This window comes from Spermophilus citellus (assembly GCF_964194105.1).
Source record: "Spermophilus citellus genome assembly, chromosome: 5".
In the NCBI taxonomy this organism is placed as follows: Eukaryota; Metazoa; Chordata; class Mammalia; order Rodentia; family Sciuridae; genus Spermophilus; species Spermophilus citellus.
The window spans coordinates 146,385,919-146,410,377 of NC_138186.1; the positions used below are offsets into that span (position 1 = coordinate 146,385,919).

At 36.6% G+C, this 24,459-nt stretch overlaps 1 protein-coding gene across 1 annotated transcript; it reads right to left on the reverse strand.

Moving 5' to 3' along the window:
* IFNGR1 (interferon gamma receptor 1) lies at positions 1–24,459 on the reverse strand. The gene is made up of 7 exons (XM_081294475.1): positions 24,274–24,459; positions 16,113–16,227; positions 11,776–11,942; positions 9,862–10,031; positions 6,523–6,706; positions 2,946–3,076; positions 1–1,366 (listed from the first exon to the last, which is right to left on the reverse strand). Exons 1-7 carry the CDS (start codon positions 24,356–24,358, stop codon positions 788–790), a joined length of 1,431 nt encoding a protein of 476 aa, XP_081150601.1. The 5' UTR covers positions 24,359–24,459; the 3' UTR covers positions 1–787.

Below are 24,459 nucleotides of genomic sequence, written 5' to 3' on the forward strand. Positions count from 1 at the left end.
TAAGTTTTAAAAAGTATTTTATTAAAAAAACATTAAATGTAATGTTCCATAAAAAACCTATAGGCTTCTATTTATATATGGTAGTAATTCTATTAGTTTGAATTAGATTTTAATACAATCCTGGAAAGGTTAGAGAGTTTCTCATGAAACTTAAGCACTTAATACTATAAAACAAATAACAAATGAGGCACAGAAAAGACAAACCACCATTATATGCTTCTGGTTTGTGCTATATGGGGATTGAACTCAGGGCCTTGCACATGCTAGGCAAGGTCTCTAGCACTCAGCCATATCTCCAGCCCTTTTTAATTTTTAGTTTGAGACAGGGTCTTGCTAAGTTGCTTAGGACCTCACTACTTGCTGAGGCTGGCCTTGAACTTGCGATCCTCTTGCCTCAGGCTCCTGAGTTGTTGCAGTTATAGGCCTGCACCATTGTGTCCATAATTGTGTCATTATATCCCTTAAAGTGATGGGAATGTAGCACCCCTGATATAGTAGGAAGCAGGAGTAAATGGAGAGTATTCGCTGACATTGCTAGGACCTAAATAAAAGGTTCATAAGTGCCATGATAGGTTTTTTGTCCTTTTTTTTTTTTTTTTTAAAGAAGAGTCTTTGGTTTTCAAAGCAAATGCAAGGGTTCCAACGATCTTTATCTCAACCAAGATACTGCCTTTGGTTAATATCAACAAAGATACAATTTCTGAGGTTATGGTCTTTTCCCAAATCCAAAGCAGAAAACCATCCAGAAAAATGAGATTCTTCAAAATTTGGTGCATCTTAGATGATCTTATGAACAGTCTTTGGAATCTGTTGTGAGTCTATAACCAATCAAAGACTCTTTACAGCCATCATCCACAATCAGATCCACAATCACATGTGGTTTATCATAACCAAAAGAGGTAGGGGCATTTCTCAGCATTGAGGATATTTGTCCTTCTGTTTTTATTTCAGCTGTATCACTTGGGGGTAATTCTGATTCAGATACGAAGCCATTTGATCCCACGAGGCCACTATCAGAACCATTCCTGGAGTGATAGGAATTCAAGGTGCTGCTGCAGGGTGCTGACAGATTACTACTTGAATGGAGAGAATTCTCTCTCTCTATTGAAGACATAGGGCTGCTCAGGGTCAGGTCAGAAATATTTTCTTCAGTAGTCACCACTTGTGTTTCACTAGAAGGTTCTTTTCTGTGTTCTACTTTTCCTGGTTTATCTTCTGTCTGCATGCCTGGAATTGTTACTGGAGACAATGGCTCTTCACAGACCACCGTCTCATTTTCTACGACAAATGGCTGGTATGATGTGATGATCGATACATATTTTGATTCAGGTTTTGTCTCTGAAGTGGCATTTCTTACCACAGAAAGCTAAGGGAGAGAAAGTGATTAAAGATAGCAAATTAATAAATTATTAAATGCCAATTCTCAAAAAAAAAAAAAAAAAAAAGCCTAAAGGTCATGGGCTACTACATGGCATATTTAGAATAGTATAATGGAATCAGATAGTTGCTTTTTTCTTTCTTTTTTAAATGAAAAATAATATATTGACATGATAAGCAAATTTGGGGGATTTTTAAGAAGTCATCTAATATTTTACTGAAGTATTATTGCTTTTTGTACATCACCTCCTATATGTATGCTTGTTAAATATGTAATGGGAGTACAACTACTTATTTTTTTAAACATTTATTTTTTAGCTTTAGGTGGACACAATATCTTTATTTTATTTTTATGTGGTGCTGAGGATCGAACCCAGTGCTTCACGCATGCCAGGCAAGTGCACTACTACTTGAGCCACATTCCCAGACACAACTACTTATTTTATATAAAAGTTTCATTAATTTTCTTTATCATTATAATTTTCACTGGCTTATATAATTTATACTGATAGTTAATTTCTTTAATAGATGTTAAATTATTTCCAATTTTTGCCAGTTACAGAACATGTTGAATATTTCACATGTATTTTCATTTATGAAATTATTTCCTTAGAATAAAAGACTCTTTACAGGGATGGCAGACTTACAGTACTACCATATTGTACACTCTGCAGGCTTAACTTCCCACTAAGACTACATTATTTTTCCCCTGTACACATAACTTGTATTACTACTGGGATTACTGGATCATTAGGTTTATTTTTCTTTCTCTAGTGAGTTTAAAATGGCACATTGCAAGGTGTCTTTTTGCTTAATTCCTAGTAAGGATAACTATTATAATTCATATATGAATTGTCAACTAACTATTGATAATTTTTAGCCACTTTCCTTTAAGGTAGCATTTTTATTGCAAATTTCAATATGCCCTTTGAACATTACAGGTATTATTCCTGTCATAATTGATTCAAATAATTATGACTTTGAAATGTTAGACATTTAAGTGTCAAACTCTTTTGAGAGTCCAATTTTTGGCCTTCTCTCTTCTACATTGCAACTATAATCAAAAGCCAGGCTTTCTGGACTTTGGACTTTAGCACATACTGTCCCTTAGAAGCTGGATAAACTCTTACTGTCTTTCAAGACTGCTCAGCTATTTCAGCCTCTGGAAAAGCCACAACTAACCCCACCCCCAAAGATGGCCAGTGTCCTCACTGGCTCCTGTGTAAGCCTCTGCCTTTGAACTTGTCACACAGCACACCAATTGTGTTCTCATCTTTTTTTCTCACTAGACTTTAAGCTCCTCACCAGACTCGTTTGTGTTTTTGTATCAAGAACAAAAGCAGCAGCTGGTGAATAGTAAAAAACATATGATTCTGGATATGTGGAGATTGAGTACTTTTCAATGTAAAGTACTATAGTAAGATTCAATATAACAATGTTCAGCATGTCACATTCTGCTGAATGATGCTGAACATCATTTTACTTTACAAACAAAATTGAAGAAACCTTTCAAAAAAGATTCAAGTTACATTTTAGCATCTATAAATAAAAATAAATAAATACTTTACCAAGGACTTGGGTAACATTCTGCTTTTTTTCTTAAATGGATTCTTCTTAATATGACAACATGCACATACACATAGTATGATAAATACTAGAAAGACTGTGAACACAGCAATAACTGGAATCCAAACAAAATCTAAAGAAAGGGAAAAATAAAACATTAGAATTAAGATGGAATACTGCTATTGCATATCAAAAATCTCAGCCCTTTTCTTTAATAGCCTTACACATTAGGTAATTAATATGATCAGAGTTTTAAAGGACATTGGAACAGAAGTTATAGTCAGTGAGTGAAAAATTAGATATGTATCCTAGACAGCAATTGATTCTTCCCAGTTCTGCAATTCTGAAACTTTCTGGAACTATACTGCCATGATACAACATAGTTAAAATAGTTTTCATACTGACTTCCTTACAACCTCAAATATAGGGTGTTCTTAGGGTTATGCTTTTCTGTTAAAAATGCAAAAGAAGGACTTAAAAAGTGTCTCTTTTGAGAAATAAACTCTGGCAATGTTTATAACTCTTAAAATAATTTAGCCCTATACCTTAGACTTTTCTGTTACAAGTGCTTATTTTAAGGCACACACAAAAGAATATTGTGCAGGAATAAAATCCCCTTGATTGCAAATCAGATACAAAGTAATAAAACATGGGAAAGATCTGGTTCAGAGCACACATCTCTATTAGCACCACCGTGTCCCTGTAATGCTGCTTTTAATTTTCACAGCACATTTTTATCCCCCACCGTCTTCTCCTCTTAAAAGTTAACAGTGCTCTACATATTATGGTAGTGTTTGGTTTCCTTCATGGCATTTAAAATTTTTTTTATTTATTTTAATTAGTTATACATGATATGCATGGCATTTTAGTAGCTCTAATTTCCATCCTACTTCTTTGGAATAGTGACTGTAAAAATTACTACTTAATAAATGCTTGCATCCTCCCTATTTATAGGTTATGAAAAATTAAATCATTACAATAGTAAAATACAAAATTATAACATAATAAACACCACCACTATGAGAAGTCCCATGGGGGTCCATTTCAGAATTCAGCCTTTTAAAAATAATGTGCATTATTTCAAATTCTGGGCACTAAGTAGGATTTTACTTTTCAAATAATACAATACAAATTAGCATAAAATGAACTACATGACTTTGAGCCACCATACAGTGGCCTCAAAGTGACTAGTACTAAATTTTAGTTGTTTGTTCTAAATCTTCAGCCTAGATATTTAAAAGGATATTTGTTAAGTAAAATTTGAGATGAAAAAGGAGATAGTACAATCAATACCACAGAAATATAAAGGATCATTAAGGATTACTATGAAAAATTATGTGTTAGCAAACTGGAAAATCTAGAAGCAACAGATATACTTCTGGATACACATGACCTACCAAAATGGAATTATAGAACCAGGACCAGATGCTTCACTGTTGAATTTTTACCAAATTTTTAAAGAAGAACTAATGCCAATACTTTTTCAAAGTATACCAAAGAACTGAAAGAGAAGGAGCCATTCCAAACAGTCTATAAGGTCAACAGTATCCTATTACTAAAACCCGACAAGGAACAAGTACAAAAAAATTATAGACTGAATCCCTGAAGAGCATATATTGAAAAATTCTCAAAATTCTAGCAGATCAAATTCAATGGCACAACAAAAAGCACATTTAGCCTGATCAAGCTGGTTTCATCCCAGGGATGCCAGGATGGTTCATTATATGTAGTACATTAACATAATACATCCTATCCATAGAATAAAGAGAAAAGTCCCGATCATCTCAACAGATGTAGAAAAAGCATCTGATCAAATTCAACATTTCTTCATGATAAAATCCTTAAATGACAGGTATAGAAGACTGTACCTCAACATAATAAAGACAAGCGTGGAGCCAACACCAGCAAATCGGAAAAAGTTAAAAGCATTTCTTCCAGGATCAGTAATAAGGCAAGGGTGTCTCACTACTCTTTTATCCATTCATCAATTGAAGGGCATCTAGGTTGGTTCCACAGTCTAGCTATTGTGAATTGTGCCGCTATAATCATTGATGCAGCCGTATCCCTATAGTGCGCTCTTTTAAGGTCCTCAGGGAATAGTCCGAGAAGTGCGATAGCTGGGTCAAATGGTGGTTCCATTCCCAGCTTTCCCAGGAATCTCCATACTGCTTTCCAAATTGGCCTCACCATTTTGCAGTCCCACCAGCAGTGTACAAGTGTACCCTTTTCCCCACATCCCCGCCAACACTTGTTGTTGTTTGACTTCATAATGGCTGCCAATCTTACTGGAGTGAGATGGTATCTTAGGGTGGTTTTGATTTGCATTTCTCTGATTGCTAGAGATGGTGAGCATTTTTTCATGTACTTGTTGATTGATTGTATGTCCTCCTCTGAGAAGTGTCTGTTGAGGTCCTTGGCCCATTTGTTAATTGGGTTATTTGTTATCTTATTGTTTAATTTTTTGAGTTCTTTGTACATTCTGGATATTAGGGCTCTATCGGAGGTGTGGGGGGTAAAGATTTGTTCCCAGGATGTAGGCTCTCTATTTACCTCTTTTATTGTTTCTCTTGCTGAGAAAAAACTTTTTAGTTTAATTAAGTCCCATTTGTTTATTCTTGTTGTTAACTCTTGGGCTATGGGTGTCCTATTGAGGAATTTGGAGCCTGACCCCACAATTTGTAGATCGTAGCCAACTTTTTCTTCTATCAGACGCAGTGTCTCTGATTTGATACCTAGCTCCCTGATCCATACTACAAAGCAATAGTAACAAAAACAGCATGGTACTGGTACCAAAACAGGTGGGTAGACCAATGGTACAGAATAGAAGACACAGAGACTAATCCACAAAGTTACAACTATCTTATATTTGATAAAGGGGCTAAAAGCATGCAATGGAGGAAGGATAGCATTTTCAACAAATGGTGCTGGGAAAATTGGAAATCCATATGCAACAAAATGAAATTGAATCCCTTTCTCTCGCCATCCTCAAAGTGTGATTTATCATAATAAAAACCTGAAAATAATCTTAAAGGACCCACAATTAGGCAACAGTAAATAAAAATAATATACTATAAAATGAAATACTCTACAGACATTATAAAATGTGAAGAAAATATGTGAAGTGAAATAAAAAATAGTTAAAATATATGTTTAAGGCAGTACAAAAAATTATATATACTATGCAATATAATCATGGCTACAGAGAAAGATAGGATGTGAACAACGGGGTATCTTTTTGGACAACAGAACTATAGTTAATTGTGTTTTCTTCTAACTCTTTATAAGTTATCCATAATGAACACTTGAAATGTAGATATTTATGTATATAATTTTACACATATTTTATATTTTTTCTTTCTTGGGTCAAAAGGCTCTCACATGGCTTTCCTAATTAGTTACTTTGCATATTTTAATGCCTGAGAAACTGTCTTATTTTTAATTTTGGGTTTCTCTGAGAAATTATTAAATATTTTTAAAAGAAAAAAGATTTGTTGAAGTTACAAATGAATTTATCTTTTTTCACATTACTATATTTTAGTTCTCACCCTCTCTATTTAGAAAATAATGGCAAGAACTTACCCTTTATGTTGTCATTGGAAATAGTTATACAAACTTCTTTGGACTCTTCCATTGTAAATCCCCATGTGTTTGAGCTTCCTGCTAAAAAGCAGTACTCAGAATTCAGTGAGGACACAGGAATTCTCAACTGGCACAGCGACTCATTACAATCAACTTCCTTTGATTCAAATTTTATATCTGCCATCTATATGGGAAAAAAATACAATGAAGATGTCTGACTTCTTCATCTATACAAAAATCCCCATAGTTATCTTGGTCAAATACCTAAAGAAAACACATATATGACAAATACTAAATATGTCTGAAAATAGTATTCATATCAAATAATAAGTCAATTTGTCACTTCAAATACAGCATGATAATGTGCATTTGTTAAAATGTTCTTTATAGGAATAGTAAGTTTAAAAACTTGAGCGGGGATGTTCATTATTAGTTGTTAAACCAACAGATAGATGTTCATTTGTCCCATTGCTAAGAGTGTTAGAAATTTAGCTTGTTGAAGGAGAACAGCATTTATAGGAAGCATAATAAAGGTGCTGCATGAAGGCTGCAGGGTCTCTGGGCAGTGATACACAGAAATGGCTGAAGCAACCCCTCCTAGTTCCTCTTTCATTCCCCAGTGTGTGGACCACCTGTGCTTGGGCCTGAAGACGCAAAGGTAGTGCTGTGGTTTGGCTAAGCATTCCCCATAGGGTAAGGATTGGTTCCCAGGTGGTGGTATTGGGAAGTGCTGTGGACCTTTAAGATATGGGGCCTTATGGGAGGTCATTAGGTCATTGGGGCATATCCTTGAAAGGGACTGAGAGACCCCAGTCCCTCCTCTCTCTGCATGGTGTGAGAATAATCACTTGAGCTGTGGGTGTAGCTAAGTCATATAGTACTTGCCTAAGAGGTAGGAGGCCCTGTGTTCAATCTCTAGCACAGGGCCTGGAGGGGAAAAAAAGAAAAAAAAAAAGGAGGGGAAAAGAAGAGATGCAATCATGTAATCATTTGTTTAATCACTTGTTTGCTCCTACGTGTGCTCCCACTGCGATGTGCTGCCATCTACTGCCTTCATCAGAACTAAGCTGATGCATACCTTTGAACTCCTAAAACTGGGAACTAAATAAAACTTTCTCTTTACAAGTTAGCTGTCTCTGGCATTTTGCTGTACTAACAGGAAGCTGACTAAGGTAAGTAGGACAGTGGTGACTATTACAGTTTGGATCTGGAATGTCCCCCAAAAGCTCATGTGTTGAAGGCTTGGTCCCCAATGAGCAATGCTCAGAGGTGGGGCTCTTGAGAAGGGGTGACTGGATCATGAGGATCCTGACTTCAGCAGTGGATTAATCCATTTGATGTATTAATAATATCATGCTATTTCTGAGAGGTGGTGGAAACTTTAGGAGTGGGGCCTAGTTGGAGGAAAGAAGTCGCTGGGGGCATGACCAGGAAGGGCATTTCTTATCTCTGGCCCCTTTCTCCCTCTTTCCACTTCCTGGCTGCCATAAGTGAACAGCTTTTCTCCACCCTTTTGCCCTTACACCATGATGTTTCTGCCTCGCTATAGGTATAAAAAAGCAACTCAGCCAGCTAACCATGAACTGAAATCTTTCAAACCATGAGCCATAATAAATCTTTCCTCCATTAAGTTGTTTTTCTCAGGTATTTGTCAAGGTGGTGCAAAGCTGACTACCACAGAAAATTGGTACCAAGAATAGTGATGTTGCTGTGACATACTTGGCCATATGGTTCAATACCCTAATTTGAGAAAGTTTGAAGATGCAGGATAGAGAAGTCTTAGAATGTTGTAAGAAGAGCTTAATGGGCAATTCTGGAATGAGCTCAGAAGACCAGATTGCTGACAGAATGCTGGGAGAAACTGCTTGTGAGGTTTCAAACCAAAATGAAGGCTCCACTGGGAAATGGATTAGAGCCATTCATGTCACATTCTGTCTACAATCTTGTCCATGTCCTGAGACTGGGTAAGGCTGAATTTAAAGGTGATGGACTAATTAATATGGTGGAGAAGTTTCAAGAAGCAAAGCATTAAGGCAGTGGCCTGGGTTTTGCTGGTTCCTTTTAGGTAAGTTTACAATGAGAATTGGGAGCAAAAAACAGCAGAAAGATTGGAAAAATTTGCAGTTTAGTCAAAAAAAGCAGTTTGTTGGGAACTAGGAAGATGCAGTTGTTGAAGAAATTAGCATCACTGAAGAGAAGCCAATTACTTTGCACCAAGATAATACAAAACAAGCCTTGAAGGTATCTCAGGCTCAAGGGTATAAAAGTGAAAACTTTTTGAAAGTCTTTATTTTGAGAAAGGAGTTCTGGGATGTCCTGATCATATCCTGCAGGGCCCCAGGAAGTTGTAGCCCTAGAATTTTTTTCAGAATGCTCAGATACCCAGGGACTCATAGACCACGGCAGCCATGGTCCAGGCGTGCCTGGTTACTGCTCTATTGGTGGCAGATCTTAGCTTTGTCCACATAGTGATGGTTTTAGGAATGTGAAATGCAAGAGTTACAGTCATGTAGGCTTTCACTGAGATTTCAAAGACAGGCCTGGGAAGCCAGGCAATGTGCAGCAGGTTTGGAATTCCTGTAGGAAGCTCCTGAAAGTGTGATTCTTAAAGCTCTGAAAGTAAAGTCAAAGCAGCAATGGAGACCCCAGGAAGTCACTGATGCCAGGAATGTGGCATATCTGCTGAGGAAAGCTGTAGGCAGAAGGAAAAACCAAACCTAAGGGAGGTATGGGGACTACAACCAACAAGGCCATAGAGATGAGCTGTCAAAATAATGTAATTATATTCTCACAGTTGTACTGTTAACTTTTCTTTCAAAAAAATTCAAATGATCCTGCCAGGCTCAGCGGCACACATCTATAATTCCAGCAACTCAGAAAGCTGAGGCAGGAGGATTCAAGTTCTGAACTAGCCTCAGTGACTTAGTAAGTCTCTGTCTCAAAATAAAAAGAACCAGATCTGGAGATTAGATCAGGGATAAAGCACCTTGAGTTTAATCTCCAGTACAAAAAAAAAAAAAAAAAAAAATCCTTATGTTTCCAATAGAGAAATTAAGGTTAAGAGTAAAATTTTAGATTAGGGTCATGTGGCTAAATGGGACAGAGAAAACTTTAATGTACACATCTGGTCAGTGTTAGTGATTAAGTCCATACTACTTCCTTTCAATAGTGTGTGTGTGTGTGTGTGTGTGTGTGTATATATAATTCACCCCCCCTTACCCAAATCTATGGTTCATGAGCCTTGGCTGAAATTCCATTTTCATTATATTGTACAAAAAAATGACTTGTGCTAGCTACAGAATAATTTTCATTTTGAAAAGATGAAATAGAAACACATACCTCACTCCTGTTAATTTTCATATGTACAATGTACTTAAATGGGTAACAAGGATTTTCTTCATCATATAAAGTCACCTCCTCTTTTCCAATAATAATTAAAGGGTGAAATATGTCAATAATGATTTGGTCTTCCTTCCTTCTGACATCTAGTGTAGGTGGTCCAATCTTTCCTGGAGGAGAGAGGGAAAGTATAATTACTACTAGCCTAGGAACTTCATGGTGCATTTCAAAATTATCAAAATCACTCAAACAACCTACTCTTCTTTTTTATTTTTCTAAAGTAGGGCCCCATTCACACTACTCCACAAAGATCTAGAAGATATTCCAAATATCATTCATAAAGAAATATTTAATAAATCTCAGGAAAACTTCTCTTTATCAGTTTAATTTCACTTCTAGATCTAGAGAAATACAATTGGTTATAAAAGTTGGTTTAAAACAAACAAAACAAATAAAACAAAACCTTGCCATAACAGAAGCTCTATTAAGTACAAAAAATTTTCTTTTATTTCTGTAAATTAAGAAATCTGGTTTCTAAAAAGGAATTTGAGATATCTTTCCCCACAAAACTCTCTTTAACATCCACAAGTGTTTTTAATGCCTATGGGAATTTAAATCCTAACTTAATACATTAAAATTTTAGGACTTAATCTTTCCAACCCCCCATGATTTTCACTCTTCCCACATTCTACTCCCATAATATGTGCGATATTTATTGGCATATCTGCTGAGGAAAGCTGTAGGCAGAAGGAAAAACCAAACCTAAGGGAGGTATGGGGACTACAACCAGGAAGGCTCTAGGAAGGTTCTACAAAAGTTTGCTAATAATGATTCCTTGTGAAAATCAGAACTATACATTTAACTACTCAGCAAATATTCCCTGTGTCTTTGATGTGTGGAACTTGGTTGGTGAATACACTTTACATACTAACTGTGCACCTACTATGTGCCAGGCAAGTCTGGTTTTATACCACTGTATCTCAGGGCATGGCATACTTACTAACACATAGTAGGCCCTTGAAAAATCTGACATACCGATGGTAATGTATCAGATGGAAAAGGCATGAACTCAGGAGAACTTAATATTTAAACCTTAATATTTAAAGAACAAGCAGAGGAAGTGCCTGTGCAAGAGCCCAAGGCAGCACAATTAGAAAAACAGAAGCCGAATCAAAGCAGTGGAGAGAACTGGCAGGCAGCCATGGAGTAACCAAGCACAGGAGCTGAACAGGAAAGAAGTGAAGGTAGAGGAAAAGGAACCAAGGCTGAGCACACTAGGGAAGAGCCAAGTGACTCAGGCTTCTTTTACCCAGGAGTGAGGATATGATTGGCAAGGTGGGATGATGTAGTCAGAAAACAGGAAATGGCACTGAAGATTCTGGAGTTTGGGTTGTCAGTAAAGATCACACATCTTATGGGAGTAGAATGTAGGAAGAGTGAAAATCATGGGGGGTTGGAGAGATTAAGTCTTAAAATTTTAATATATTAAGTTAGGATTTAAATTCTCATAGGCATTAAGGACTTAAGGTGGCTAGGAACAATGAGAACCAAATGAGCACAGTGAGAACAATGAGAACAATGAGCCAAAGTCCTCAGGGAATATAACTTTGAAATGAATTACAGAGAAGATGGGGGGAGGGGGGAGGGAACTGGTGCAGACTACAGCTGGACGGCACTGATCCAGAAATGTAGAGAGCAAAAACTTAATGGTTTTGAAGCAGCAAAGGGATGGCTATCTCAGCCATATTTTGTGGAGCTTGGGAGAAAGGAATGTTATTGATGCTCTGAATTCCTCCAAGTGTTTCCCTGGCACTGTGATCATTTTTAGCAACTACTAATAAAGGCAAACATGCACTGAAGACATGTGTGAGTATTTTCAAATTTAAAAGTTACACAAGCATACATTCTACTCACCATGTATGCATAAAATAATTTCTTTTGACTCTACATAGACAGATTCTTTTTGTCCGATCCTAGCTTTAACTCTGGCCCAGAAAGGTTCAGATAAATCATAAACTTGTTCAGAAAGTTCACAGTAATGATGAGAGATATTGGTGCAAGCATCAGTCCATTGTTCCTTCCTAAAATGAAAAGGAATAAAGAAACATAAAGGTAGTTTTATTTGTTGTCACATTAACTTAAACCATTTCTGTATTCTGCTTTTCATTTATAGCAAAGAGCTAGTAGAAAGAGTTTATAGAACAGGACAGGATTAGAACAGGACATAAAAACCAAAGTAGGAAGCCCCTACTCTTTGGTTAGAAATATATGTCCAACATCCTTAATCCAAAAAATTCAAACTCCAAAAGACTCCCAAATCCAAAACTTTTGAGTGCCAACTTGATACCTTAAGAGAAAAATTCCACACCATGAAAATCTGTTTCATGAATAATGTTATCTAAAACATTATATCAATCAATCTCAGGCAAGAAGTTATCTTATTTAAATTTCTCTTGAGCTTCCAGCTATGTGTACAAGGTATATATGAAATACTGATAAATTTCATGTTTAGACTTGGGTCCCTTTCCCAAGATATATCATTATTATATACAAATACTCTAGAAATCTAAAAAAAAATCAGAAATATGAAATACTTCTGATTCCAAGCACTTGACATAAAGGATAGTCAACATGTACCATAAATTCCTTTACAATAAAGAGGCTCCATTCAAAATATAAAACTGTACAAACAACATGACACTATAGGTTTTTAAAATCTGTTTTTTACTCAACTCTAGATGCTAAAGATGTAGATGCCTAGAAGTGACTCAATTCCAAAATCTAGCACATTACAAAGCCTCTTAATAGTAATCAATTTTTTAAAAAATTATGCCTTTCTGGTGACAAATACACACACCATAGGAAGCAGGATGACATCTTAACTATTAGCTTCATTTGTTATGCCTTAAAATCTTGTAAGTTATTGTCCATAGAAGAGCTCTTCATTTTCTTCACTACTACTATTATTAAGAACAATATAAACATGAGGTTCTTTTCCATTTTCAATATGTTATGTTCTTATTCATATTGAAGCTCAAACAGTCCCACGTTTGGGCCATGAGAAACTATTCAAGGTAGCTCCTGGATCCTTTGGACACATTCCCCAACATTTTAAAAAGAAATCCTTTCATCATAAGAAGACTTTCTAGTTACCCTTAGACTTTCCCTGGCTTAACCCTGCAGTCAGCATTTCTCCAGTGAAGAAACAGATGGGAGTTTTTTCTTGCTCACTTCCATGTCATTGTTACTGTCACCCCCCCACCCCCCTGCCGCAGTAGTCAATTTCACTGATTTCAGATTTTCAGTTCCTATTTTTTTAATCAAAATTAGTACCTACAAAATATTTATTCTCATTTTTTAACCAAAAAGGAGAAAACCATATATATTTTATCAAATTAATTTCTTTTTCATTTCAATGTATCCTGGAAATCACCATATGTAAGTTCATAGAAATTTTCTTCATATTTTCATTTAAAGCTACACAGTGTTCCATGTATTGATGAATGGTCAGATGTATGATAATCTCCTATATATGAGTGACATCTTTATATTCTTTTAAGTGTATTTTAAAGGTAAGGTCCTAATGTGGGATCATCATGCCAAAAAGCAGACACATGGATCATGGGGGTGAAGCTTGGAGGTATAGCATGTGTAAGGTCCCGAGTTTGATTCCTAGAGCCAGAAAAAAATAAATAAAATAAAAGTTTTGTAAAATACTGCCAAATTCTTCCCAGAAAGCCAGATTGCATTCATGCCAGTAATGTATAAGAGTAATCCCCAGTCTTCAAAGTGCTGTTAAACTTTTGAATTTTTATCAATCTAGTATACATGGAATCAGCAAATCTTGAAAAAATTATGAACTTTGAATCCATCACAGAAATAACAGATACAATCAACTAGTGTTAAAATATTTGTGGATTTATTGATTCTTGGTTTTAATTCTTATACTATAGAAGTCTTATTAAGGAAGTTGGGGCCTAATCCCACATGATGAAAATTAGGGCCTACTTTTTCTTCTATTAGACACAATATCTGGTTTAATTCCTAGGTCCTTGATCCACTTTGAGTTGAGTTTTGTGCATGGTGAGAGATAAGGGTTTAATTTCATTTTGTTGCATATGGATTTCCAGTTTTATTGGCACCATTTGTTGAAGAGGCTACCTTTTCTCCAGTGCATGTTTTTGGCACCTTTGTCTAATATAAGATAATTATGGGTTAGTCTCTGTGTCCTCTATTCTGTACCATTGGTCTACTAGTCTGTTTTGGTGCTGATACCATGCTGTTTTTGTTACTATGGCTCTGTAGTATAGTTTAAGGTCTGATATAGTGATGCCATCTGCTTCACTCTTCCTGCTAAGGATTGCTTTAGCTATTCTGGGTCTCTTATTTTTCCAGATGAATTTCATGATTGCCTTTTCTGTTTCTATGAGGAATGCCATTGGGATTTTGATCGGAATTGCATTAAATCTGTATAGTGCTTTTGGTAGTATGGTCATTTTGATAATATTAATTCTGCCTATCCAAGAGCAAGGTAGATCTTTCCATTTTGGAATCAAACTAAAAAATTTCTTCTTAGCAAAAAAAAAAAAAAAAAATCTTTGAGGTGAACAGAGAGTCCACATCTTGGGAGCAAATTTTTTACCCCTCACACATCAGACAGAGCTCTGATCTCTAGGGTATATAAAGAACTCAAAAAGCTAAGCACCAAAAAACGAACAACCCAATCAACAAACGGGCCAAGGACCTGAACAGACATGTCTCAGATGAGGATATACAATCAATCAACAAATATATGAAAAAAATGTTAATAATCTCTAGCAATTAAAGAATTCAAATCAAAACTACTTAAGATATCATCTCACTCCAGTCAGAATGACAGCTATTATGAAGACAAACAACAATAAGTATTGGCGAGGATATGGGGAAAAAGGTACACTCACACATTGCTGGTGGGACTGCAAATTGGTACAGCCAATTTAGAAAGCAGTATGGAGATTCCTTGGAAATCTGGGAATGGAACCACCATTTGACCCAGCTATTCCACTCCTTGGTCTATACCTAAAGTACTTAAAAACAGCATACTACAGGGACACATCCACATCAATGTTTATAGGAGCACAATTCACAATAGTTAAACTGTGGAGCCAACTTAGATGCCCTTCAATGGATGAATTGATAAAAAAAAAATGTGGCATATATACACAATGAAATTTTACTCAACAATAAAAGAGAATAAAATTATGGCATTTGCAGGTAAATGGATGGTGTTGGAGAAGATAATGCTAAGTGAAGTTAGCCAATCCCAAAAAAACAAATGTTGAATGTGTCCTCTGATATAAGGAAGCTGACTCATAGTGGGGTAGGAAGGGGAAGCATGGGAGGAATAGATGAATTCTAGATAGGGCAGAGGGGTGGGAGGGAAAGGGAGGGGGCAGGGGATTCACAAGGATGGTGGAATGTGATAGACATCATTATCCAAAGTATACATATGAAGACGTGAATTGGTGTCAACATACTTTATATACATCCAGAAATATACAAAATTGTGCTGTATAAGTGTAATAAGAATTGTAATGCATTCCGCTGTCATTTATTATTTTTTAAATCAATTAAAAAATTTGTGGATTTATGTGGAATAGGATATTTATGTCCTCAAAAAGTTTATCCCCAGATATTTACTTAAAAGAACTTATGCAATGGATAAATCTGAGGGCTAACCTCTAAGTCAAATGATGAAGCTACACATCACCATTAAAGAGTATCCTGTATAGTGAATACAAATTAGCTTTTGACAGGCCTCAGATGTTTAACCTCAGATCATGAGGGAAAAAGAAAAGACTAATCCACACTTAAGTGGTTCTTCCAATTTGGGACCATGTGAACAGTAACTATTTATTCTGAGACAATACTGCTAAAATACTATCAAGGTGGTATTCTCCCTTGCTTCCAATAATCACAATAAATTTAGCTGTGCTTTATTAACAGTACTCTTTGCTTTATTAAGATATCAGAGAGAGAAAAAAATCTCAGAAGGTAGTTAGCTTTATTTCTACACTTCAATATTGACAGGAAGGAAAAGCAAGAGACAGAATGTATTCAACAAAGGAATAATTTGCATCCTTAGCACCTCCAGACACTTACAAGCAGTTCAAGAAGTTTCCCCAGGCAGGAAGGAAGGATGATATTAGGAGAATACAGAAAGTGACAGAATGTGTAATGACTTGAATAAAAAGGATAAGAGCAACACTCACCTGTAGTTTTTCACCTGTACTGTGAAAACAGGGGTCTGTGGTATGATCTGGTACTCCCAATGCAGAATAGGGTTCATATTATAGGTTGTAATTGTAATATTAGTTGGTGTAGGCACTGTAAGAGATTCAAAAAGTTAAATGAACAACAGTAAGAAACTAATATTATCATTAGAAATCCTTATTGTAAGATGTCATGTTTTTCAAATATTGTCAAATTTGATGAAAAAAATGAAATAACTAGGATATATATATCTCACTTGAGTAAATTTCTGGAAATTATTTTTATTGAAAAATGTACAGAAGAGTTCTACTTCATTTTAAATTCTGGAAACACCATTATGATATAAGGGAAACACATACATGGTATAAGGAAATACATTTCCATAACCTTTTAGGACATTTTATAAATAAATTCACTGATTATTGTAATGATAATCATTGCATTAAATCATTAGAATTTTTGTCATTTTATATCATGGACTATAACCAATGTCTAGAGAAGAACTACCTACATGAGGGATGGGCAATTTTATCCTAAAATCCCACCAGGTTCTCAACCCTACATCCAGTACTCTTATGCTTTTTAATACCTTTTCTGTAGCACAAGAGCATATGCCAAAAGATTGAAAGAACCACTGACCATCATACCAGTTCCATCAACATTTGCTTTCTGGGTGTGAAGGGCTTTTAACAAAACACAACCAACATTTTTTTTTTTTTTTGCCTTCATTATTTTAAGCCATTTTAGGAAAAAAAAAAAAAATATATATATATATATATATATAGAGGCAAGATTTGAATCACATGGGAGAAAAGGTGGATGCACATAAAGGTTTAGATATTAGGTGTCTCCCTAATATCTAAAAGCTCATGTGTGAAACAATGCAAGAAAGTTTAGAAGTGAAATGTTTGGGCTATGAGAACCTTAATCCAATCAGTGAATTAATCCCCTAATAAGAATTAACTGGATGGTAACTGTAGCTAAGTAAAGTGTGGCTAGAGAAGGTGGGTCATTGCGGATATGCCTTTAGGGTATATATTTTGTATCTGGTGAGTGGAGCTCTCTCTTTCTACTCCCTGATAGTGATGTCTTGAGCCACTTCCCTCCACCAACTCTTTGGCCATGATGTTCTGCCTCACCTCAAGCCTGGAGGAATGGAGCCGCTGTCTATGGACTGAAGCCCCCAAATAAACTTTTCCTCCTCTAAATTTGTTCTTGTCAGATCTTTTAGTCATAGCAGTGAAAGAGTTGACTGAAACAGACAAATTTAGTGATGTGACCCAAAGTGAAGATAATTCCATCCTATCTAGCTGGGAAACACTATTAAACATGATCACTTATAAAATTAAATAAATGAATGGCAATAAAGCCATGTGCAGCATTTTTTGAACATAACTTATCATCCTCAAAAATTTTGAGAGTATGAGTTTGTATTTTTTTAAGGGACCCTGGATGATAATGATGTTCACCTGGACTACTCTAATTAAACAAAAAAGTACTCACTGGGTCAGATATTAAAAAACCCAGATTGTTTCCTGGTTATAGTGCTAAACAGTTTTTTTCAGATTTCCTCATATATCAAAAAAGTATTAGTTTTATGTTCATAAGGTATTTGCTTACTGTTTAAGAAAATACTATATTTTTAGTAAAATAAAAATTCTAATACTGAAGCTGAAATTGTTTAGTTTATAATTAGTTAACACATGTATTATTTCTTCAAAGCACAATGAATCAACAGTCATTTAAACAACAATCTATACCTATTGCCAATTATATTCTAATGCACCCCCCCTTTTTTTTCTTTTTTTTCTGATAATTTTTCCCTTAACATTAGTGATTCTCAGCAGGAGGTGATTTTGTCCATTAGGGAGCCCCAGGCAATGACTGTAGACATCTTTGGTTCTCAGAACCTGAAGGAACAGGGCAGCGGGGGATACCACTGGATGTAGAGGAGAGAAGCCAAGGATGCTGCTAAATACTCTACAATGCACGTGGCAGTTCACTATAGCAACATATAATCCAGCTCAAAAGGCCAACAGTGCAAAAGCTGAGAAACCCTGCTTTATGTTTATAATTTAAGTGCTTATTTCTAATTTAGGAGGAAAAACTAATTTTAAAACTGAATGCTTTATAGTATTACACCAATATTGTATATATCTTGCCCCCTAATAATAGATTTGGCTACTATCAAAATATCTTTCTTTTTTTTTGTTTTTAAGATATGCTTTTTTTTTTTTTTTAACAATGCCTTTATTTCTTTGTGGTGCTAAGGATCGAACCTGGGTCTTGACCATGCTAGGTGAGCACTCTACCGCTGAGCCACAATCCCAGTCCCATCAAAGCATCTTTCAAATTATTTACCAATGTAGTTTAATAATTTGTGCCAAAAGGTTGAGATTGTAAAGCCATAATTGAGGTGGAGAGTTATCTTACAGATTTAAATGCACTGAACGCCTAACTGACTTTTCTGTGGTCAAGTAACAAGATACCTATAAACTTTCTACTTATGCTTCCTGAAGCCCTACTGATGGCTGTTGGTACCTATCAACTTTGGTCTATAAGCAACTTCCTTGTAGGCAAGCCCAAAAGCACTGTTCTAGCCCTGGCTCTTCTCTTTTGGTTTTGTCAGAGTGCTCATGGCTGTACATAGCAGGTAATTCCCAGGCTTCTTTAAGAGGATTTTTTTTTCCTTCTTATATTTGCACCTCAATTTCCTAGTCTGTTTACAATCCATGGTTTTGGTAGAAATAAAAGTCAATCTCCCTTCCTCTGATCAAGTCAACATTAACATCAAATATCATATAAAAATATCTTTGTAACTAGATAAGAAAGATGTTAAGAAAATACATAATGAATCTGAACTTCTTTCAGAAGCCATTAAGAAATTTCAGCATTTTTGCCTCTTGAGCCGCTGACAATTTTCAAACCACTGGGTCCGGGTTTCTTTTTACTAGTCCTTTCAACAATTAATCTGTCCAGGATTCCACCTTAAGGATGAAGCAAGAACAATCTAGATAACACTATCAATACTCTGCCTGGAATCCTCCTGAGCTAGATCACACAGCCCATCAGGTACATTTTCTACTTTCCATGTTATTGAAGATAAGAGTAGCTGAGCTTTCTGTCACTACATAGCAAAGATCTCCTACCTCCAGTTTCCAACAAGTCTTTTGCTTCCTTTTAAATCCCTCTTTTTAATTATTCCCAATAGAAATGACTTTAAAACTGTATATATTCAATCTGAAATTCCTGTTTTGAGGAAAAGGCACATAGAAGTCAATCATAATACTTTAAATATCAAAGTACTTTGTATTTAGGAGGGGTTGACTGAATAATACATTATAAAAATACAAACAACAATAGACTTGTGCAGCATTAGATTAGTTTTTAATGTGAATCAAACTGTTTCCCATAATTTAAGTAAAATCCAAACATGATTAGACTAGGACTTCACATAGATTTCAAAGCAATCAAGATGAACATGTGGTAGGAGGAAGAAGTTTCAGTGGATTAAAACAGACAGAAATTACTATCAAAGGAGAAGCTTCTGAATATTTAGATCAAAAGATGTAACCTGTGGTTTTAATGTTACCAGAAAGAGAAATCATGGTTATTAGACATCGCCTTTGTTGTCTTTGCCAAGATCACATGACCAGAGACATGAGTAGTTTTCTTCTCAAGTTTCATAATTTTGTAGTATTTAAGTTGCTAAATGTTCAGATTAAAATAATTAACTTTTATTCATAATATGCTTACATTGATTAAATAAAAATAGAGAGAAAAGAAAAGAGTATTATTATCTATGGAGTTTCAGGAAAGATTCTGCTAGAATGATTTCATGAAATAAAAAAAATAATCTTATAGATTTTACATTTCTATAATTTATATTTCATGCCCAAATAGATAATTGTGATAATTTTGTGTAACTCATTGCTTTCGGAAATGGGCTCAGAATTATTTGGCATGCGGTCTACAATTATACAGGATAAACTTTAGCCATTTTAAGATCTAATTCCACAAACTTCTCCAGAACTCCAAAACATAATCACAGTAGAGAAGCATCAGGTTTTCAATACACTTTAATTACAGTGTAGGTCAAACAAAGAGCTCTGGTTAGAGCCAAATGTTTGCTGGGAAGTTGATAAACCAGAAGAAACAGGATATGAAAGGCTAGCAAGTGAGAGGACAGATAAGGCTGGTGAAGATCAGGAGTGATGGAGCAGTGTCACTGATGGGGCATTAAGAATGTCACAAAAGACCAAAAACTAGCAGCTAGAACAGCCCTGCAATAATTGCTGGTCAATGTAGGGTGGTGAGGGTGGCAGAGTACATATACCTACAGATTAGTTTGAGGACAAGAGCAATTTCCTTTGTGTTGACAGGTGATAGGAGTAAAGACTGCTGCTATCTGTGCTTCACCCTATAACTGCCAAAAGCAGTCCTGTTTTTTAAAGAGGGACCACCTGTGAAGTCCATTACCCACTCTGACACATGAATGTATAATGTCTGTATAAAGGAGTATATATCCACCTGAAATGGAGTCACAGACACTGCAGACATCTGCTGCCTAATCTCTCTCTATGGGAAGAACAAATTGAGAAGCAGACGAAGGATAAAGGGGCCAGTCATTCAATGAATTTTTTTGGATTCTAAGTCATCTGATACTATACTTTAAAAACAAATCCTCCATATAACATCTGGCTCTTTCTCTGAATGAACATCTCTTAGAACAAAATCCCAACTTCCTAAAGACAAAAAGTTTTATACTACTATCACAATTAAATCATGGCCACTCCAACACTTGAACAATGTATTATCATAAATCATTTCTATAGAATGAACAAGACTGAAAAGGATAGGTAGGATTCTGATTTCTAAATATTGAGATATCTCTTTAACAAGACCATTACAAGTAAACCAACTCCTTTCTGTCAGGAATACACTTCATTCTGGTTCAAATTTCATTCTGATTCTTTGTCCATTTTAAATGAAACCATTAATTATTCAACTTATTTGTAAAATAACTGCACTATTGCCATGTGCTGCCAAATTCTGTAAGACAGCTCTTTAAAATTATTTTTCTCTTTTATTCTTTAGGTTTTCCTTTATGGAGGACCAAAGTGTGTTTATCCTTCAAAGTCTATGAATCATGAATAAATTAAAAAGAAAATATAATACTTACTTAATAACTAAAATGTATTATGTTAGTACTTTGAATCTCTGAAATAGGAAAAATTGATTCTGAAGAAAATAATAAGAAATTGGAACACTACCCAGAATATTACCCTAAAGTCAGACAAGAGTAGAAACATAACTGATAAAATAGAGAGGGTGGCTCTTTAAGCAGTACCCAGAGTGCAACAGCAGAGAAGGTAGCCACCAGCAGACTCTGATTCACTTAAAATCTATTACTTTTATATGTAAAAGTGCATGAAGAAAGAAACACTATTAATTAATGCCTATGACTGTAACAAAATACATTCCCAAACACTTGGATTTCTCAAAGACTATTTCACTATAATCGCTTACCTCCTTCCCTGTTCACATCAGGTTCCCTCATCTAAGATGAACTTTCAACTTTGTACAGATAAGTCCAGCAACAGTAAGAGTTACATGTAGACTGCAGACCAAAAATGGGTACTGGCAAGCCAAGAAACTCATCAAGAGTCAAAAGCAGAGGTCACTGTGGGTTTTCTTCCTATGCTCTGGAGATTTTGCATTTTAAAATAACTTTAAAAGCATAGGGAACACAATAAAATTTAGAAAAATGCACTGAAAATCTAAAGACATGTATGGAAAATGCACTACAAAACAGCAAGGGTTGTCTAGGGGCACTTACCAACCCTTGTGTTTCTAAAATTCTAGAGTACAGGAGGCTGCAGATCTTCCTATGGGAGGCAGGAAGGCATTGCACTACCAGAGCAGACTCTGAATAAAGATGTGCAAATTTTGCATTCACGAGGGGCTCAATGCTCAGGAGGAACCTATATTTAGAAAGATTTGGCACTTGGTTTAATGCTCAGTCCCATTCAGGAATCTGAGTCATCTACCTCTCTGCCCAGTCAGTCAAGAGTTCTACTGACTCTGCCTTAATGCTTCTTCAGACTGTCCTCTCTTCTCCATTTACATCATTATTTCTCATTGACTCTTCCCCAGACTTACGCAGCAGCCTCCTAATGTGCCTCCTTTATTTGTATCTACCCTCAAACTATTTTGTAAGATGACTGGCTTGTCTAACTGGCAGATCTAATCCTGCATAAAATGATTCCCTTTTGTAAAATAATCAGTGGCTTCCCACTGACTTTAGCCAGGAATAATGGGCATATTATTTTTTTGGCTCAGCACCTGTACTTCTTTCAAGAACACCAACCCTCTTATTCTGAGAACTCTCCAGCACTACCCACTTTTATAATGTCTTTCCCATATGAGCTGGCATGTCACCAAGCTGAGCAAATCAGAGCCTTCCCCTGGGATTTTGTTAAGATGGAAGAGGCTGCCAGATTTTAAAACCCCAAAGCCATCAGTATCAGCATCCATGATTCCTGCCAAGAAATAAGAAATTGCAAGTTCAAGCAGTTTGAGTTTCTATTTTCCTAAGGCCCAGTTGGCATCTCTAATTTTCTGTTCAATTCTTGCTTGGATTCTCTGAGCTAATAAATTCCTCTTTTTGCTAGTTAGCCAAAGCTACATTTCTGTCTCTTGTTGTTATACATGACAAGGTATTTCACTAACTGGTTCTCACCTCCCCACCTATCCTATCTCTCTCCCCTTGGATCTTCAAACATTCAAGTCTATGAATGTATATTGTTCCACTAATTCAACATGCTGTTTTACATCTCTGCCTATGCACACACAGATCTCTCTGCACTTCCAATTCTAAGGCTGGGCTCACCTTCTCTGTAGAAGTCACTGACTCCTCTGGACAGAGCCTGGTAAACTTATCTTGCTTTCCCATAACCAATACATAAGTTCAAGATCTTGTCACAATGTACTGTAATCACCCACGTAGACACCTAACTTGCCCTAGTAATAACAGTTGGCAGAGTGGTTAAGAACTTGGACTCTGGAGCCAAGCAATAAAGATAATCTCTATGCCTGCTGGACAGATTGCTGTGCTTCACCAATTTCTCACCCATAAAAGGAGATATAAATAGCATCTACTTTGTAGGGTTGTTGCAAAAAATGAGATCTGCGAGGTGCCTACCCTTTAACTTTTTAACAGCCCACCTTTTAACTGCTAACTATGATAAATCATGATTCTTGAAAAGACAAATTGCTGTAACTAAGATTTTTGTCTTCCCAAAACTTGAACCATGTCTGTCCTAAGGAATGTCTAAGTATTTATTTGCTTGACTTTTGAAGATCAAGCCAAAGTAGGGTTAGATATATAAACAGCGCACACACCTAACAGGAACTCAGGAAAGAAGTCATAATACAAAGGCTTAGGCCCTGAGTTCACCAGGGTTGGGAGGCTGGGCCTCCTTATGCCTTCCAGGCAGATACTAACTGGAAGATGCAGAGACACTCCAGACTGGAGGCTGAAAAGGTTTATGGATTTCACTAAAGCTCTTTATTACCATACTGTAAGCTTCAAGAAAGCTATCCTCGGCCTGGGAAGTGTCAAAAAGCAGGCAGAAACAAAATGTTCCCAGGACCTAAGCTATGTGAAGAGGCCCACTGCCTAACAAATCCGCTAGTGAGTGCACACATTCCACCACTTCTGCACTTAGAAGACTGACAAATTGCCACTAATAACAAATCTCAGGAGTTGGGGTACACACTGAGAATAAAGTTACATAAGCCACGAGAGGTGGCCGCATCAACTGCCGGCCTGGAAAACCACTTGTTAAAAAACAGGCTAAAAGAATCGGAGAAAAAGGGGAGCTGTGTTTGTTGCATTGACAAGGCTGAAAGAGGCTAAAATGAAGCGTGTAAACCGCACGGACCCCGCGTCGCCTCCCGCGCGGCTGCCAGCCCAGGGCCTGACGACCGGCTGGTCCCGGGATCGCGGGACCCGGGTATGGAATAGCGGGCAAGCATTGCAAGGAAGAACTGGTGGCGGCCTGACCAGGCGGAGCTTCCCGGCCGGCCGGGGCGGCCCCCGCCCTCCCACGTCCCCTCCAGCCTCACTCGGCAGCGGCTCAGCCGCAGCGACAGTACCCGAGAACTGCTCTGGGTCCGCGACGTTCATCTCAGCCCTGCTCCCGGCCTGCATCATAAGGATCAAGAAGACGAGGAAAGTCATGCTGGTAACGAGGGCCTCCGGGTCCAGCCAGCACCAACAGCGGGCGGCCCCCGGCGCTGCACCGCGGACCTCCGGCTTTTGTCACTTCCGCTGTTAAGTAC

Excerpts from the sequence above, each read along its gene's own strand:
- IFNGR1 (XM_081294475.1), bottom strand. The coding sequence starts at position 24,358 with ATGACTTTCCTCGTCTTCTTGATCCTTATGATGCAGGCCGGGAGCAGG. Across the intron at positions 10,032-11,775 it reads AATTATTTTATGCATACATG|GAAAGATTGGACCACCTACA; the intron begins GTGAGTAGAATG and ends TCTCTCCTCCAG. Across the intron at positions 6,707-9,861 it reads TGAAAATTAACAGGAGTGAG|ATGGCAGATATAAAATTTGA; the intron begins GTATGTGTTTCT and ends TTTCCCATATAG.